Source organism: Oncorhynchus clarkii, chromosome 14 (assembly GCF_045791955.1).
Source record: "Oncorhynchus clarkii lewisi isolate Uvic-CL-2024 chromosome 14, UVic_Ocla_1.0, whole genome shotgun sequence".
NCBI classification, from domain to species: Eukaryota; Metazoa; Chordata; class Actinopteri; order Salmoniformes; family Salmonidae; genus Oncorhynchus; species Oncorhynchus clarkii.
Window position 1 is genome coordinate 34,404,719 of NC_092160.1, and position 19,550 is coordinate 34,424,268.

The following is a 19,550-nucleotide window of genomic DNA, read 5'->3' on the forward strand; positions in this document are numbered from 1 at the left end:
TCTAATGTTCTAAAGGTCTTCTAACGTTGTAACAATCCAAAGTTCTAAAGAAGGTCTTCTAACATTCTAATGTTCTAAAGAATGGCTTCTAACGTTCTAACATTCTAATGTTCTAAAGAATGCCTTCTAACGTTCTAATGTTCTAAAGAATGCCTTCTAACGTTCCAACATTCTGATGTTCTAAAGAATGCCTTCTAACATTCTAATGTTCTAAAGAATGCCTTCTAACATTCCAACATTCTGATGTTCTAAAGAATGCCTTCTAACGTTCTAATGTTCTAAAGAATGCCTTCTAACGTTCTAATGTTCTAAAGAATGCCTTCTAACGTTTGAATGTTCTAAAGAATGCCTTCTAACATTCTAACATTCTAATTTTCTAAAGAAGGCCTTCTAACGTTCTAATGTTGTAAAGAATGTGTTCTAACGTTCAACATTCTTATGTTCTAAAGAAGGCCTTCTAACGTTCTAATGTTCTAAAGAATGCCTCTGCAGTTCTACAATTCTATAAACAATATTTTTGCCATTCTAATTCTCGAAAGAACATAGCAGTTCAAACGTTCCATTGTGTTTACTGAATATCTTATAAACAACCCCCCATCATTCTCGGAGCTCTGACTAAAGATGTTTCTTAGTCTTTGTACAGACTATCATTATTAAGAAATGACCTGCCAGCCTGTTTATTTCATGAATGGGATTAATGTGTTTGGCTGGCAGGGATGGGAGAAGGACTGCTTGAATGAGTGAGTCTACCACTCACACTACAATACAGTGTTGACCTGACAGCCATGACTAACCTCTGAATCTATCTCACATTGTTCCATCCCATGACAATAGGCCTTTCGCCTCACACTAGTCATATGATTAACATTATACATTACGTAAAGTCATGTATTTTCCCTTAATATGCAAAGACCTTTTTACATTAGAATACTGTTATTATGAGTTTTTAGCAAATATCTGACCCTATTTACACTCACCAGCATGAAAAATGCTATTGTGCTTTTTGTATGAAAGCACTTGACAATCCCACTGAGGCTGAGCGGATCCTGTAGTGAGCACTTTCTCTGGGCAGTGTACTATAACGGTGATGTAGTAGGTTTAGCTGAAAGCAGAACTCTACAGGTCAGACAAGCCAGTGCATCCTATAATCCGTCACAATGTCATCAGTGTTATCATTGTGAATTGAGACGTGGGCTCGAAAAATAACATTCAAGACATTCATACAAAGCCTCTGTACATAAAACAGTTTAGACAGCAAAGCAAAGGATGTTTGTTTGTTTGTTTGTTTGTTTGTTTGTTTGTTTGTTTGTTGTTGCAGTGAACGTCGTGAGCGAAGTGAAGAGACGTTATGTAGTCTAACTGTATGAGTAGATGTGGTTTTGCAACTCTAGCCGGCTGAATAATTCATGCTTAGTCACAGCAAACACTCCTGGATTCAGTACTTCATATACTGAGATATCATACTCATGGAAATCACATGTAATATACCTGTAAAAGGCACAGCAAACACTCCTGGATTCAGTACTGCATATACTGAGATATCATACTCATGGAAATCACATGTAATATACCTGTAAAAGGCAGAGCAATTCATGGGCCAAAACATCATGTTTACATGTTAAACACGGACCCAGAGTAGCAGTCCCATTGTATTTAGTTAACGTGAAATATTTGCAGAGTATCAAAGCATGTATCTTAGATAGATAGTCAGAATCAAATTCTTTCAATTGTCTTCAGAAACCATGCTCATCTCAGTGTAATGTTGTGTGAGTGGTTTCTCATGCAGAACATTGGATTCATATTTTTGTCTTATTATTGTGTTATTCGTTCCATAATTGTGATGGGAATATAAAAATATATATATATATATATGTGTTTTGTAAACCATAAATCATGTAAATTATACCACCTCAGATAAGGATGTACAGAAATAAATTGTGGTATTAATACTAGAGAAAAAATATATTGTAAAATAGAGGAACTCTCATCAAAATTATGTTCTTTCAAACAATTTTGGAATTTTGGGATTGATACATTTGGAGGGTTGCCACAACGGTGCTCCGCCATTGAACATCATAGCGTGGACTGATTCATCATAACGCGGCTGTATTGCTGACCATAGTTCAATAAGGAAACCTCTGACATGTATCTTTATGGGTGCTTCCATATAGGGAAAGGTCACTTTTAACGTCACGGAAAACATGTTCAGCAACACACTACCTACAGTATAACCACCAAAACAGACATTCAGGACATTGAGACGGTTGTGATGTTTTTACAGGAATGTAGCCAAAATAATAACATGACTCCATTTCACTGTAGCCACATCCTGTAAATATATGGAGGACTTGTGAACATCGTAACAGCCTAATTCAATATTTTACGGTTTAAAAGTGTTAAGTGTTTAAGGTGTAAAAAGTGTTAAAAAGTGTTATGTTTAATGTGTGAATAGATAATGTATAATGTATTCAAAGAACCAGATAATATATTCAAAGAACCAACTCATTTCAATCAGAATTATTTGCTTAAGCCCAAATCAATAGTAAAATAAAGATCATATATATTGATATGATATAGATTTCATGGTTTAACTACACCATCCTCTCTTTACTATCCTGACTGGAATATGTTATTTCTGGTTGTGCTTGGCTACATTCCTGTTTAATCCCACTGTGTCTTGGTGGCTGCTCCTACCTTTGAAATTAGGTCTGATTCTTGCATCGTAACCCGAAACTTTACCCATGAGTTTGTCCAGGAACTCAGAGGGAGGCATTGGGGAGGCGGCTTTTCGAGCCGCAGATTCTTTAGAGGCTGCCAAGCTAGAGAAAGAAGAGAGAAAGGAAAAGTAGGGAGAGAGAGAGAGAGAGAGAGAGAGAGAGAGATGGGTGCACAACTGAGATTTGAATGGTGAGTTGTTGTCATACACAGCAGCATTCTGAGAGTAATCAATTCCAACAAGGATTTTCTTTTGAGGGATGCTACCATTACTGATTCCCTTCACCTGTCCATTTGCTAGATACTGTGAATCAATAGGAAGTCAACTACTTTACTTGTCTTCCAAATAAATATATAGCAGTTTGATTAGCTCCATGAGCAAAGTATGAACGTTTTAGGAAGTATCCGCTTCATGAGTTATATGCTCAGATAATATTGATTATCCATTAAGTTGTTGTTATTAGACTCCCTCACATCGTAGCCTACAACACAGAACGGTATGCTTGGATATGTTCTACATATTTTTGTATTTCCTTTTTTAAATCCATCAATAAAATAGTATTAACATTCCATACACAGAATAAAAAGCTAGGTTTACATAACTACAAATATCTGTAACCTCACAATCCATTTCCTATGATGACAGGATAATAAAATAATCAACGTTTTTCGAAAATACCAAAAACATACCAACTTATAGCTCCAAAAAGAAAGCTGAAAACAGAAAATAGGTGAATTACTTCCCAATTGTTTGGTGCAGGGAGAATTTGCATATCCAGAATGAACCTCTTATGGATAATTAGGATGACAGATGATGACCAGGGTGGCTTTTCCATTAATGTTTCATGCATGCAGTCTTCTGAAACAGATGAAATAGATGAGATGAAATAGATGAGATGAAGAGAAAGAAAATAACAAACATGTTACAGTAACCACCGCCGCAAAATACAACTGACATCACGTCATCATGTAATAATAATAACACCAACGACAAGCCTTTATTTAAATATAAAGCTGTGATCATTAACCCAACAACAAAGGTCATATTTTGTCATATCAGCTCAAAAGGTATTCCTACACATATTAACCAACTGCCCCCATCAATAGACTAACATATTAACCAACTGCCCCCCCCATCAGTAGACTAACATATTAACCAACTGCCCCATCAGTAGACTAACATATTAACCAACTGCCCCATCAGTAGACTAACATATTAACCAACTGCCCCATCAGTAGACTAACACATTAACCAACTGCCCCCATCAGTAGACTAACATATTAACCAACTGCCCCCCCCCATCAGTAGACTAACATATTAACCAACTGCCCCATCAGTAGACTAACATATTAACCAACTGCCCCCCCCCCCATCAGTAGACTAACATATTAACCAACTGCCCCATCAGTAGACTAACATATTAATCACCTGCCCCATCAGTAGACTAACATATTAACCAACTGCCCCCATCAGTAGACTAACATATTAACCAACTGCCCCCATCAGTAGACTAACATATTAACCAACTGCCTCATCATTAGACTAACATATTAACCAACTGCCCCATCAGTAGACTAACATATTAACCAACTGCCCCCCCCATCAGTAGACTAACACATTAACCAACTGCCCCATCAGTAGACTAACATATGAACCAACTGCCCCCCCCCATCAGTAGACTAACATATTAACCAACTGCCCCATCAGTAGACTAACATATTAACCAACTGCCCCATCAGTAGACTAACATATTAACCAACTGCCCCATCAGTAGACTAACATATTAACCAACTGCCCCATCAGTAGACTAACATATTAACCAACTGCCCCATCAGTAGACTAACATATTAACCAACTGCCCCCATCAGTAGACTAACATATTAACCAACTGCCCCATCAGTAGACTAACATATGAACCAACTACCCCCCCCCATCAGTAGACTAACACATTAACCAACTGCCCCCATCAGTAGACTAACATATTAACCAACTGCCCCCATCAGTAGACTAACATATTAACCAACTGCCCCATCAGTAGACTAACATATGAACCAACTGCCCCCCCCATCAGTAGACTAACATATGAACCAACTGCCCCATCAGTAGACTAACATATTAACCAACTGCCCCATCAGTAGACTAACATATTAACCAACTGCCCCCATCAGTAGACTAACATATTAACCAACTGCCCCCATCAGTAGAATAACATATTAACCAACTGCCCCATCAGTAGACTAACATATTAACCAACTGCCCCATCAGTAGACTAACATATTAACCAACTGCCCCATCAGTAGACTAACATATGAACCAACTGCCCCCATCAGTAGACTAACATATTAACCAACTGCCCCATCAGTAGACTAACATATGAACCAACTGCCCCCCCCCCATCAGTAGACTAACATATGAACCAACTGCCCCATCAGTAGACTAACATATTAACCAACTGCCCCATCAGTAGACTAACATATGAACCAACTGCCCCCCCCCCCATCAGTAGACTAACATATTAACCAACTGCCCCCATCAGTAGACTAACATATTAACCAACTGCCCCCCCCATCAGTAGACTAACATATTAACCAACTGCCCCAATCAGTAGACTAACATATTAACCAACTGCCCCATCAGTAGACTAACATATTAACCAACTGCCCCCATCAGTAGACTAACATATTAACCAACTGCCCCATCAGTAGACTAACATATTAACCAACTGCCCCCATCAGTAGACTAACGTATTAACCAACTGCCCCACCAGTAGACTAACATATTAACCAACTGCCCCCATCAGTAGACGAACATATTAACCAACTGCCCCATCAGTAGACTAGCATATTAACCAACTGCCCCCATCAGTAGACTAACATATTAACCAACTGCCCCATCAGTAGACTAACATATTAACCAACTGCCCAATCAGTAGACTAACATATGAACCAACTGCCCCCCCCCATCAATAGACTAACATATTAACCAACTGCCCCAATCAGTAGACTAACATATTAACCAACTGCCCCCATCAGTAGACTAACATATTAACCAACTGCCCCATCAGTAGACTAACATATTAACCAACTGCCCCCATCAGTAGACTAACATATTAACCAACTGCCCCATCAGTAGACTAACATATGAACCAACTGCCCCCATCACTAGACTAACAAATTAACCAACTGCCCCCCCCATCAGTAGACTAACATATTAACCAACTGTCCCCCCCCATCAGTAGACTAACATATGAACCAACTGCCCCATCAGTAGACTAACATCTTAACCAACTGCCCCATCAGTAGACTTACATATTAACCAACTGCCCCCCCATCAGTAGACTAACATATTAACCAACTGCCCCATCAGTAGACTAACATATTAACCAACTGCTCCCCCCCCATCAGTAGACTAACATATTAACCAACTGCCCCATCAGTAGACTAACATATTAACCAACTGACCCATCAGTAGACCAACATATTAACCAACTGCCCCCCCCCATCAGTAGACTAACATATTAACCAACTGTCCCCCCCCATCAGTAGACTAACATATGAACCAACTGCCCCATAAGTAGACTAACATATTAACCAACTGCCCCATCAGTAGACTAACATATTAACCAACTGCCCCCCCCCATCAGTAGACTAACATATTAACCAACTGCACCATCAGTAGACTAACATATTAACCAACTGCCCCCCCCCATCAGTAGACTAACATATTAACCACCTGCCCCATCAGTAGACTAACATATTAACCAACTGCCCCATCAGTAGACTAACATATTAACCAACTGCCCCCCCCATCAGTAGACTAACATATTAACCAACTGCCCCATCAGTAGACTAACATATTAACCAACTGCCCCCCCCCATCAGTAGACTAACATATTAACCAACTGCCCCATCAGTAGACTAACATATTAACCAACTGCCCCCCCCAATCAGTAGACTAACATATTAACCAACTGCCCACATCAGTAGACTAACATATTAACCAACTGCCCCATCAGTAACCAACTGACTAACATATTAACCAACTGCCCCATCAGTAGACTAACATATTAACCAACTGCCCCATCAGTAGACTAACATATTAACCAACTGCCCCCCCCCAATCAGTAGACTAACATATTAACCAACTGCCCCCCCCATCAGTAGACTAACATATTAACCAACTGTCCCCCCCCCCCCCCATCAGTAGACTAACATATTAACCAACTGCCCCATCAGTAGACTAACATATTAACCAACTGCCCCCATCAGTAGACTAACATATTAACCAACTGCCCCATCAGTAGACTAACATATTAACCAACTGCCCCATCAGTAGACTAACATATTAACCAACTGCCCCATCAGTAGACTAACATATTAACCAACTGCCCCATCAGTAGACTAACATATTAACCAACTGCCCCATCAGTAGACTAACATATTAACCAACTGCCCCCCCCCCAATCAGTAGACTAACATACTAACCAACTGCCCCATCAGTAGACTAACATATTAACCAACTGCCCCATCAGTAGACTAACATATTAACCAACTGCCCCATCAGTAGACTAACATATTAACCAACTGCCCCCATCAGTAGACTAACATATTAACCAACTGCCCCATCAGTAGACTAACATATTAACCAACTGCCCCATCAGTAGACTAACATATTAACCAACTGCCCCATCAGTAGACTAACATATTAACCAACTGCCCCCATCAGTAGACTAACATATTAACCAACTGCCCCCCCCCCATCAGTAGGCTAACACATTAACCAACTGCCCCCGTCAGTAGACTAACATATTAACCAACTGCCCCATCAGTAGACTAACATATTAACCAACTGCCCCATCAGTAGACTAACATATTAACCAACTGCCCCCATCAGTAGACTAACACATTAACCAACTGCCCTCATCAGTAGACTAACATATTAACCAACTGCCCCCCCCATCAGTAGACTAACATATTAACCAACTGCCCCCCCCCATCAGTAGACTAACATATTAACCAATTGCCCCATCAGTAGACTAACATATTAACCATCTGCCCCCCCCCATCAGTAGACTAACATATTAACCAACTGCCCCATCAGTAGACTAACATATTAACCAACTGCCCCATCAGTAGACTAACATATTAACCAACTGCCCCATCAGTAGACTAACATATTAACCAACTGCCCCATCAGTAGACTAACATATTAACCAACTGCCCCCCCCCCCATCAGTAGACTAACATATTAACCAACTGCCCCCCCCCCCATCAGTAGACTAACATATTAACCAACTGCCCCATCAGTAGACTAACATATTAACCAACTGCCCCATCAGTAGACTAACATATTAACCAACTGCCCCCCCCCATCAGTAGACTAACATACAGTGCCTTGCAAAAGTATTCGGCCCCCTTGAACTTTGCGACCTTTTGCCACATTTCAGGCTTCAAACATAAAGATATAAAACTGTATTTTTTTGTGAAGAATCAACAACAAGTGGGACACAATCATGAAGTGGAACGACATTTATTGGATATTTCAAACTTTTTTAACAAATCAAAAACTGAAAAATTGGGCGTGCAAAATTATTCAGACCCTTTACTTTCAGTGCAGCAAACTCTCTCCAGAAGTTCAGTGAGGATCTCTGAATGATCCAATGTTGACCTAAATGACTAATGATGATAAATACAATCCACCTGTGTGTAATCAAGTCTCCGTATAAATGCACCTGCACTGTGATAGTCTCAGAGGTCCGTTAAAAGCGCAGAGAGCATCATGAAGAACAAGGAACACACCAGGCAGGTCCGAGATACTGTTGTGAAGAAGTTTAAAGCCGGATTTGGATACAAAAAGATTTCCCAAGCTTTAAACATCCCAAGGAGCACTGTGCAAGCGATAATATTGAAATGGAAGGAGTATCAGACCACTGCAAATCTACCAAGACCTGGCCGTCCCTCTAAACTTTCAGCTCATACAAGGAGAAGACTGATCAGAGATGCAGCCAAGAGGCCCATGATCACTCTGGATGAACTGCAGAGATCTACAGCTGAGGTGGGAGACTCTGTCCATAGGACAACAATCAGTCGTATATTGCACAAATCTGGCCTTTATGGAAGAGTGGCAAGAAGAAAGCCATTTCTTAAAGATATCCATAAAAAGTGTCGTTTAAAGTTTGCCACAAGCCACCTGGGAGACACACCAAACATGTGGAAGAAGGTGCTCTGGTCAGATGAAACCAAAATTGAACTTTTTGGCAACAATGCAAAACGTTATGTTTGGCGTAAAAGCAACACAGCTCATCACACTGAACACACCATCCCCACTGTCAAACATGGTGGTGGCAGCATCATGGTTTGGGCCTGCTTTTCTTCAGCAGGGACAGGGAAGATGGTTAAAATTGATGGGAAGATGGATGGAGCCAAATACAGGACCATTCTGGAAGAAAACCTGATGGAGTCTGCAAAAGACCTGAGACTGGGACGGAGATTTGTCTTCCAACAAGACAATGATCCAAAACATAAAGCAAAATCTACAATGGAATGGTTCAAAAATAAACATATCCAGGTGTTAGAATGGCCAAGTCAAAGTCCAGACCTGAATCCAATCGAGAATCTGTGGAAAGAACTGAAAACTGCTGTTCACAAATGCTCTCCATCCAACCTCACTGAGCTCGAGCTGTTTTGCAAGGAGGAATGGGAAAAAAATTCAGTCTCTCGATGTGCAAAACTGATAGAGACATACCCCTCGCGACTTACAGCTGTAATCGCAGCAAAAGGTGGCGCTACAAAGTATTAACTTAAGGGGGATGAATAATTTTGCACGCCCAATTTTTCCGTTTTTGATTTGTTAAAAGAGTTTGAAATATCCAATAAATGTCGTTCCACTTCATGATTGTGTCCCACTTGTTGTTGATTCTTCACAAAAAAACTTTTTATATAATTTTATATCTTTATGTTTGAAGCCTGAAATGTGGCAAAAGGTCGCAAAGTTCAAGGGGGCCGAATACTTTCGCAAGGCACTGTATTAATGCAATGCTCTACTTTCCGGCTACCCGGATAAAGCACTAAATAAACTTCAGTTAGTGCTAAATACGGCTGCTAGAATCCTGACTAGAACCAAAAAATTTGATCATATTACTCCAGTGCTAGCCTCTCTACACTGGCTTCCTGTCAAAGCAAGGGCTGATTTCAAGGTTTTACTGCTAACCTACAAAGCATTACATGGGCTTGCTCCTACCTATCTCTCTGATTTGGTCCTGCCGTACATACCTACACGTACGCTACGGTCACAAGACGCAGGCCTCCTAATTGTCCCTAGAATTTCTAAGCAAACAGCTGGAGGCAGGGCTTTCTCCTATAGAGCTCAATTTTTATGGAACTGTCTGCCTACCCATGTCAGAGACGCAAACTCGGTCTCAACCTTTAAGTCTCTACTGAAGACTCATCTCTTCAGTGGGTCATATGATTGAGTGTAGTCTGGCCCAGGAGTGGGAGGGTGAACGGAAAGGCTCTGGAGCAACGAACCGCCCTTGCTGTCTCTGCCTGGCCGGTTCCCCTCTTTCCACTGGGATTCTCTGCCTCTAACCCTATTACGGGGGCTGAGTCACTGGCTTACTGGGGCTCTCTCATGCCGTCCCTGGAGGGGGTGCGTCACCTGAGTGGGTTGAGTCACTGATGTGGTCATCCTGTCTGGGTTGCCCCCCCCCCCCCCCCCCCTTGGGTTGTGCCGTGGCGGAGGTCTTTGTGGGCTATACTCAGCCTTGTCTCAGGATGGTAAGTTGGTGGTTGAAGATATCCCTCTAGTGGTGTGGGGGCTGTGCTTTGGCAAAGTGGGTGGGGTTATATCCTTCCTGTTTGGCCCTGTCCGGGGGTGTCCTCGGATGGGGCCACAGTGTCTCCTGACCCCTCCTGTCTCAGCCTCCAGTATTTATGCTGCAGTAGTTTATGTGTCGGGGGGCTAGGGTCAGTTTGTTATATCTGGAGTACTTCTCCTGTCCTATTCGGTGTCCTGTGTGAATCTAAGTGTGCGTTCTCTAATTCTCTCTTTCTCTCTCTCGGAGGACCTGAGCCCTAGGACCATGCCCCAGGACTACCTGACATGATGACTCCTTGCTGTCACCAGTCCACCTGGCCGTGCTGCTGCTCCAGTTTCTTTCAACTGTTCTGCCTTATTATTATTCGACCATGCTGGTCATTTATGAACATTTGAACATCTTGGCCATGTTCTGTTATAATCTCCACCCGGCACAGCCAGAAGAGGACTGGCCATCCCACATATGCTCTCTCTAATTCTCTCTTTCTTTCTCTCTCTCGGAGGACCTGAGCCCTAGGACCATGCCCCAGGAATACCTGACATGATGACTCCTTGCTGTCCCCAGTCCACCTGACTGTGCTGCTGCTCCAGTTTCAACTGTTCTGCCTTATTATTATTCGACCATGCTGGTCATTTATGAACATTTGAACATCTTGACCATGTTCTGTTATAATCTCCACCCGGCACAGCCAGAAGAGGACTGGCCACCCCACATAGCCTGGTTCCTCTCTAGGTTTCTTCCTAGGTTTTGGCCTTTCTAGGGAGTTTTTCCTAGCCACCGTGCTTCTACACCTGCATTGCTTGCTGTTTGGGGTTTTAGGCTGGGTTTCTGTACAGCACTTTGAGATATCAGCTGATGTACGAAGGGCTATATAAATACATTTGATTTGATTTGATTTGATATTAACCAACTGCCCCATCAGTAGACTAACATATTAGCCAACTGCCCCATCAGTAGACTAACATATTAACCAACTGCCCCCATCAGTAGACTAACATATTAACCAACTGCCCCATCAGTAGACTAACATATTAACCAATTGCCCCCATCAGTAGACTAACATATTAACCAACTGCCCCCATCAGTAGACTAACATATTAACCAACTGCCCCATCAGTAGACTAACATATTAACCAACTGCCCCATCAGTAGACTAACATATTAACCAACTGCCCCCCCCCATCAGTAGACTAACATATTAACCAACTGCCCCCCCCATCAGTAGACTAACATATTAACCAACTGCCCCATCAGTAGACTAACATATTAACCAACTGCCCCATCAGTAGACTAACATATTAACCAACTGCCCCATCAGTAGACTAACATATTAACCAACTGCCCCCATCAGTAGACTAACATATTAACCAACTGCCCCCATCAATAGACTAACATATTAACCAACTGCCCCATCAGTAGACTAACATATTAACCAACTGCCCCATCAGTAGACTAACACATTAACCAACTGCCCCATCAGTAGACTAACATATTAACCAACTGCCCCATCAGTAGACTAACATATTAACCAAATTCCCCCCCCCATCAGTAGACTAACATATTAACCAACTGCCCCATCAGTAGACTAACATATTAACCAACTGCCCCCATCAGTAGACTAACAAATTAAAAAATTGCCCCATCAGTAGACTAACATATTAACCAACTGCCCCCCCCCCATCAGTAGACTAACATATTAACCAACTGCCCCATCAGTAGACTAACATATTAACCAACTGCCCCATCAGTAGACTAACATATTAACCAACTGCCCCATCAGTAGACTAACATATTAACCAACTGCCCCATCAGTAGACTAACATATTAACCAACTGCCCCATCAGTAGACTAACATATTAACCAACTGCCCCATCAGTAGACTAACATATTAACCAACTGCCCGCATCAGTAGACTAACATATTAACCAACTGCCCCCCCCATCAGTAGACTAACATATTAACCAACTGCCCCCCCCATCAGTAGACTAACATATTAACCAACTGCCCGCATCAGTAGACTAACATATTAACCAACTGCCCCCCCCCCCATCAGTAGACTAACACATTAACCAACTGCCCCCCCCCCCATCAGTAGACTAACATATTAACCAACTGCCCCCCCCCATCAGTAGACTAACATATTAACCAACTGCCCCCATCAGTAGACTAACACATTAACCAACTGCCCCATCAGTAGACTAACATATTAACCAACTGCCCCATCAGTAGACTAACATATTAACCAACTGCCCCCCCCCATCAGTAGACTAACACATTAACCAACTGCCCCCCCCATCAGTAGACTAACACATTAACCAACTGCCCCATCAGTAGACTAACATATTAACCAACTGCCCCCATCAGTAGACTAACATATTAACCAACTGCCCCATCAGTAGACTAACATATTAACCAACTGCCCCATCAGTAGACTAACATATTAACCAACTGCCCCATCAGTAGACTAACATATTAACCAACTGCCCCATCAGTAGACTAACATATTAACCAACTGCCCCCATCAGTAGACTAACATATTAACCAACTGCCCCAATCAGTAGACTAACATATTAACCAACTGCCCCAATCAGTAGACGAACATATGAACCAACTGCCCCCCCCCATCAGTAGACTAACATATGAACCAACTGCCCCCCCCCCATCAGTAGACTAACATATTAACCAACTGCACCATCAGTAGACTAACATATTAACCAACTGCCCCATCAATAGACTAACATATTAACCAACTGCCCCAATCAGTAGACTAACATATTAACCAACTGCCCCATCAGTAGACTAACACATTAACCAACTGCCCCAATCAGTAGACTAACATATTAACCAACTGCCCCATCAGTAGACTAACATATTAACCAACTGCCCCATCAGTAGACTAACATATTAACCAACTGCCCCATCAGTAGACTAACATATTAACCAACTGCCCCATCAGTAGACTAACATATTAACCAACTGCCCCCCCCCATCAGTAGACTAACATATTAACCAACTGCCCCCATCAGTAGACTACCATATTAACCAACTGCCCCCCCCCATCAGTAGACTAACATATTAACCAACTGCCCCCCCCATCAGTAGACTAACATATTAACCAACTGCCCCAATCAGTAGACTAACATATTAACCAACTGCCCCCCCCCCATCAGTAGACTAACATATTAACCAACTGCCCCCCCCCCATCAGTAGACTAACATATTAACCAACTGCCCCCATCAGTAGACTAACACATTAACCAACTGCCCCATCAGTAGACTAACATATAACCAACTGCCCCATCAGTAGACTAACATATTAACCAACTGCCCCCCCCCCCATCAGTAGACTAACACATTAGCCAACTGCCCCCCCCATCAGTAGACTAACACATTAACCAACTGCCCCATCAGTAGACTAACCTATTAACCAACTGCCCCATCAGTAGACTAACATATTAACCAACTGCCCCCCCCATCAGTAGACTAACATATTAACCACCTGCCCCCCCAATCAGTAGACTAACATATTAACCAACTGCCCCCCCCATCAGTAGACTAACATATTAACCAACAGCCCCCCCCCCCATCAGTAGACTAACATATTAACCACCTGCCCCCCCCAATCAGTAGACTAACATATTAACCAACTGGCCCATCAGTAGACTAACATATTAACCAACTGCCCCATCAGTAGACTAACATATTGACCAACTGCCCCCCGCAGTAGACTAACGTATTAACCAACTGCCCCATCAGTAGACTAACATATGAACCAACTGCCCCCCCCATCAGTAGACTAACATATGAACCAACTGCCCCCCCATCAGTAGACTAACATATTAACCAACTGCCCCATCAGTAGACTAACATATTAACCAACTGCCCCCCCCATCAGTAGACTAACATATTAACCAACTGCCCCCATCAGTAGACTACCATATTAACCAACTGCCCCCCCCCATCAGTAGACTAACATATTAACCAACTGCCCCCCCCATCAGTAGACTAACCTATTAACCAACTGCCCCATCAGTAGACTAACATATTAACCAACTGCCCCCCCCATCAGTAGACTAACATATTAACCACCTGCCCCCCCAATCAGTAGACTAACATATTAACCAACTGCCCCCCCCATCAGTAGACTAACATATTAACCAACAGCCCCCCCCCCCATCAGTAGACTAACATATTAACCACCTGCCCCCCCCAATCAGTAGACTAACATATTAACCAACTGGCCCATCAGTAGACTAACATATTAACCAACTGCCCCATCAGTAGACTAACATATTGACCAACTGCCCCCATCAGTAGACTAACGTATTAACCAACTGCCCCATCAGTAGACTAACATATGAACCAACTGCCCCCCCCATCAGTAGACTAACATATGAACCAACTGCCCCCCCATCAGTAGACTAACATATTAACCAACTGCCCCATCAGTAGACTAACATATTAACCAACTGCCCCCCCCATCAGTAGACTAACATATTAACCAACTGCCCCCATCAGTAGACTACAATATTAACCAACTGCCCCCCCCCATCAGTAGACTAACATATTAACCAACTGCCCCCCCCATCAGTAGACTAACATATTAACCAACTGCCCCAATCAGTAGACTAACATATTAACCAACTGCCCCCCCCCCATCAGTAGACTAACATATTAACCAACTGCCCCCCCCCCATCAGTAGACTAACATATTAACCAACTGCCCCCATCAGTAGACTAACACATTAACCAACTGCCCCATCAGTAGACTAACATATAACCAACTGCCCCATCAGTAGACTAACATATTAACCAACTGCCCCCCCCCCCATCAGTAGACTAACACATTAGCCAACTGCCCCCCCCATCAGTAGACTAACACATTAACCAACTGCCCCATCAGTAGACTAACCTATTAACCAACTGCCCCATCAGTAGACTAACATATTAACCAACTGCCCTCCCCATCAGTAGACTAACATATTAACCACCTGCCCCCCCAATCAGTAGACTAACATATTAACCAACTGCCCCCCCCATCAGTAGACTAACATATTAACCAACAGCCCCCCCCCCCATCAGTAGACTAACATATTAACCACCTGCCCCCCCCAATCAGTAGACTAACATATTAACCAACTGGCCCATCAGTAGACTAACATATTAACCAACTGCCCCATCAGTAGACTAACATATTGACCAACTGCCCCCATCAGTAGACTAACGTATTAACCAACTGCCCCATCAGTAGACTAACATATGAACCAACTGCCCCCCCCATCAGTAGACTAACATATGAACCAACTGCCCCCCCATCAGTAGACTAACATATTAACCAACTGCCCCATCAGTAGACTAACATATGAACCAACTGCCCCCATCAGTAGACTAACACATTAACCAACTGCCCCCATCAGTAGACTAACATATGAACCAACTGCCCCATCAGTAGACTAACATATTAACCAACTGCCCCATCAGTAGACTAACATATTAACCAACTGCCCCATCAGTAGACTAACATATTAACCAACTGCCCCCATCAGTAGACTAACATATTAACCAACTGCCCCATCAGTAGACTAACACATTAACCAACTGCCCCCATCAGTAGACTAACATATTAACCAACTGCCCCATCAGTAGACTAACATATTAACCAACTGCCCCCATCAGTAGACTAACATATTAACCAACTGCCCCCATCAGTAGACTAACATGTTAACCAACTGCCCCATCAGTAGACTAACATATGAAACAACTGCCCCCATCAGTAGACTAACATATTAACCAACTGCCCCATCAGTAGACTAACATATTAACCAACTGCCCCATCAGTAGACTAACATATTAACCAACTGCCCCCCCCATCAGTAGACTAACATATTAACCAACTGCCCCCCCCCATCAGTAGACTAACACATTAACCAACTGCCCCCCCCCCCATCAGTAGACTAACACATTAACCAACTACCCCCCCCCCCATCAGTAGACTAACATATTAACCAACTGCCCCATCAGTAGACTAACATATTAACCAACTACCCCCCCCCCCCCATCAGTAGACTAACATATTAACCAACTGCCCCATCAGTAGACTAACATATTAACCAACTGCCCCCCCCCATCAGTAGACTAACACATTAACCAATTGCCCCCCCCCCCCCCATCAGTAGACTAACACATTAACCAACTGCCCCATCAGTAGACTAACATATTAACCAACTGCCCCATCAGTAGACTAACATATTAACCAACTGCCCCAATCAGTAGACTAACATATTAACCAACTGCCCCATCAGTAGACTAACATATTAACCAACTGCCCCATCAGTAGACTAACATATTAACCAACTGCCCCCATCAGTAGACTAACATATTAACCAACTGCCCCATCAGTAGACTAACATATTAACCAACTGCCCCCATCAGTAGACTAACACATTAACCAACTGCCCCATCAGTAGACTAACACATTAACCAACTGCCCCATCAGTAGACTAACATATTAACCAACTGCCCCCATCAGTAGACTAACACATTAACCAACTGCCCCATCAGTAGACTAACATATTAACCAACTGCCCCCATCAGTAGACTAACACATTAACCAACTGCCCCATCAGTAGACTAACATATTAACCAACTGCCCCCCCCATCAGTAGACTAACATATTAACCAACTGCCCCCCCATCAGTAGACTAACATATTAACCAACTGCCCCCCCCCCCATCAGTAGACTAACATATTAACCACCTGCCCCTCCCCAATCAGTAGACTAACATATTAACCAACTGCCCCCCCCCATCAGTAGACTAACATATTAACCAACTGCCCCCCCCCCCATTAACCACCTGCCCCCCCCCAATCAGTAGACTAACATATTAACCAACTGGCCCCCCCATCAGTAGACTAACATATTAACCAACTGCCCCCCCCCCATCAGTAGACTAACATATTAACCACCTGCCCCCCCCAATCAGTAGACTAACATATTAACCACCTGCCCCCCCCAATCAGTAGACTAACATATTAACCAACTGCCCCCCCCATCAGTAGACTAACATATTAACCAACTCCCCCATCAGTAGACTAACATATTGACCAACTGCCCCCATCAGTAGACTAACTTATTAACCAACTGCCCCCCCCATCAGTAGACTAACATATGAACCAACGGCCCCCCCCATCTGTAGACTAACATATTAACCAACTGCCCCATCAGTAGACTAACATATGAACCAACTGCCCCCATCAGTAGACTAACACATTAACCAACTGCCCCCATCAGTAGACTAACATATGAACCAACTGACCCATCAGTAGACTGACATATTAACCAACTGCCCCATCAGTAGACTAACATATTAACCAACTGCCCCATCAGTAGACTAACATATTAACCAGCTGCCCCATCAGTAGACTAACATATTAACCAACTGCCCCATCAGTAGACTAACATATTAACCAACTGCCCCATCAGTAGACTAACATATTAACCAACTGCCCCATCAGTAGACTAACATATTAACCAACTGCCCCCCCCATCAGTAGACTAACATATTAACCAACTGCCCCCATCAGTAGACTAACATATTAACCAACTGCCCCATCAGTAGACTAACATATTAACCAACTGCCCCCATCAGTAGACTAACACATTAACCAACTGCCCCATCAGTAGACTAACACATTAACCAACTGCCCCATCAGTAGACTAACATATTAACCAACTGCCCCCATCAGTAGACTAACACATTAACCAACTGCCCCATCAGTAGACTAACATATTAACCAACTGCCCCCATCAGTAGACTAACACATTAACCAACTGCCCCATAAGTAGACTAACATATTAACCAACTGCCCCCCCCCATCAGTAGACTAACATATTAACCAACTGCCCCATCAGTAGACTAACACATTAACCAACTGCCCCCATCAGTAGACTAACATATTAACCAACTGCCCCATCAGTAGACTAACATTTTAACCAACTGCCCCCATCAGTAGACTAACATATTAACCAACTGCCCCATCAGTAGACTAACATATTAACCAACTGCCCCCATCAGTAGACTAACATATTAACCAACTGCCCCATCAGTAGACTAACATATTGACCAACTGCCCCCATCAGTAGACTAACTTATTAACCAACTGCCCCCCCCCCATCAGTAGACTAACATATGAACCAACTGCCCCCCCCATCAGTAGACTAACATATTAACCAACTGCCCCATCAGTAGACTAACATATGAACCAACTGCCCCCATCAGTAGACTAACACATTAACCAACTGCCCCCATCAGTAGACTAACATATGAACCAACTGACCCATCAGTAGACTGACATATTAACCAACTGCCCCATCAGTAGACTAACATATTAACCAACTGCCCCATCAGTAGACTAACATATTAACCAGCTGCCCCATCAGTAGACTAACATATTAACCAACTGCCCCATCAGTAGACTAACATATTAACCAACTGCCCCATCAGTAGACTAACATATTAACCAACTGCCCCATCAGTAGACTAACATATTAACCAACTGCCCCCCCCATCAGTAGACTAACATATTAACCAACTGCCCCCATCAGTAGACTAACATATTAACCAACTGCCCCATCAGTAGACTAACATATTAACCAACTGCCCCCATCAGTAGACTAACACATTAACCAACTGCCCCATCAGTAGACTAACACATTAACCAACTGCCCCATCAGTAGACTAACATATTAACCAACTGCCCCCATCAGTAGACTAACACATTAACCAACTGCCCCATCAGTAGACTAACATATTAACCAACTGCCCCATCAGTAGACTAACATATTAACCAACTGCCCCATCAGTAGACTAACACATTAACCAACTGCCCCATCAGTAGACTAACATATTAACCAACTGCCCCATCAGTAGACTAACATATTAACCAACTGCCCCATCAGTAGACTAACATATTAACCAACTGCCCCCCCCATCAGTAGACTAACATATTAACCAACTG

General features: G+C 42.8%; 1 protein-coding gene across 7 annotated transcripts in view; it reads right to left on the reverse strand.

Moving 5' to 3' along the window:
* The window catches only part of LOC139366558 (glycine receptor, alpha 1), a 96,633-nt gene that overhangs the window by 65,225 nt on the left and 11,858 nt on the right, over nt 1–19,550 (reverse strand). For 4 of the 7 annotated variants that reach the window (XM_071104185.1, XM_071104182.1, XM_071104184.1 and 1 more), the window contains exons 2-3: nt 3,406–3,429; nt 2,695–2,819 (exon numbers count right to left, since the gene is read on the reverse strand). In XM_071104185.1, coding sequence (XP_070960286.1) covers nt 2,695–2,819; nt 3,406–3,429 — 149 coding nt within the window. Of the gene's footprint in view, nt 1–2,694; nt 2,820–3,405; nt 3,430–3,455; nt 3,575–19,550 lie in introns of all 7 variants that reach the window. The other 3 variants (XM_071104186.1, XM_071104183.1, XM_071104187.1) reach the window with 2 other exon arrangements.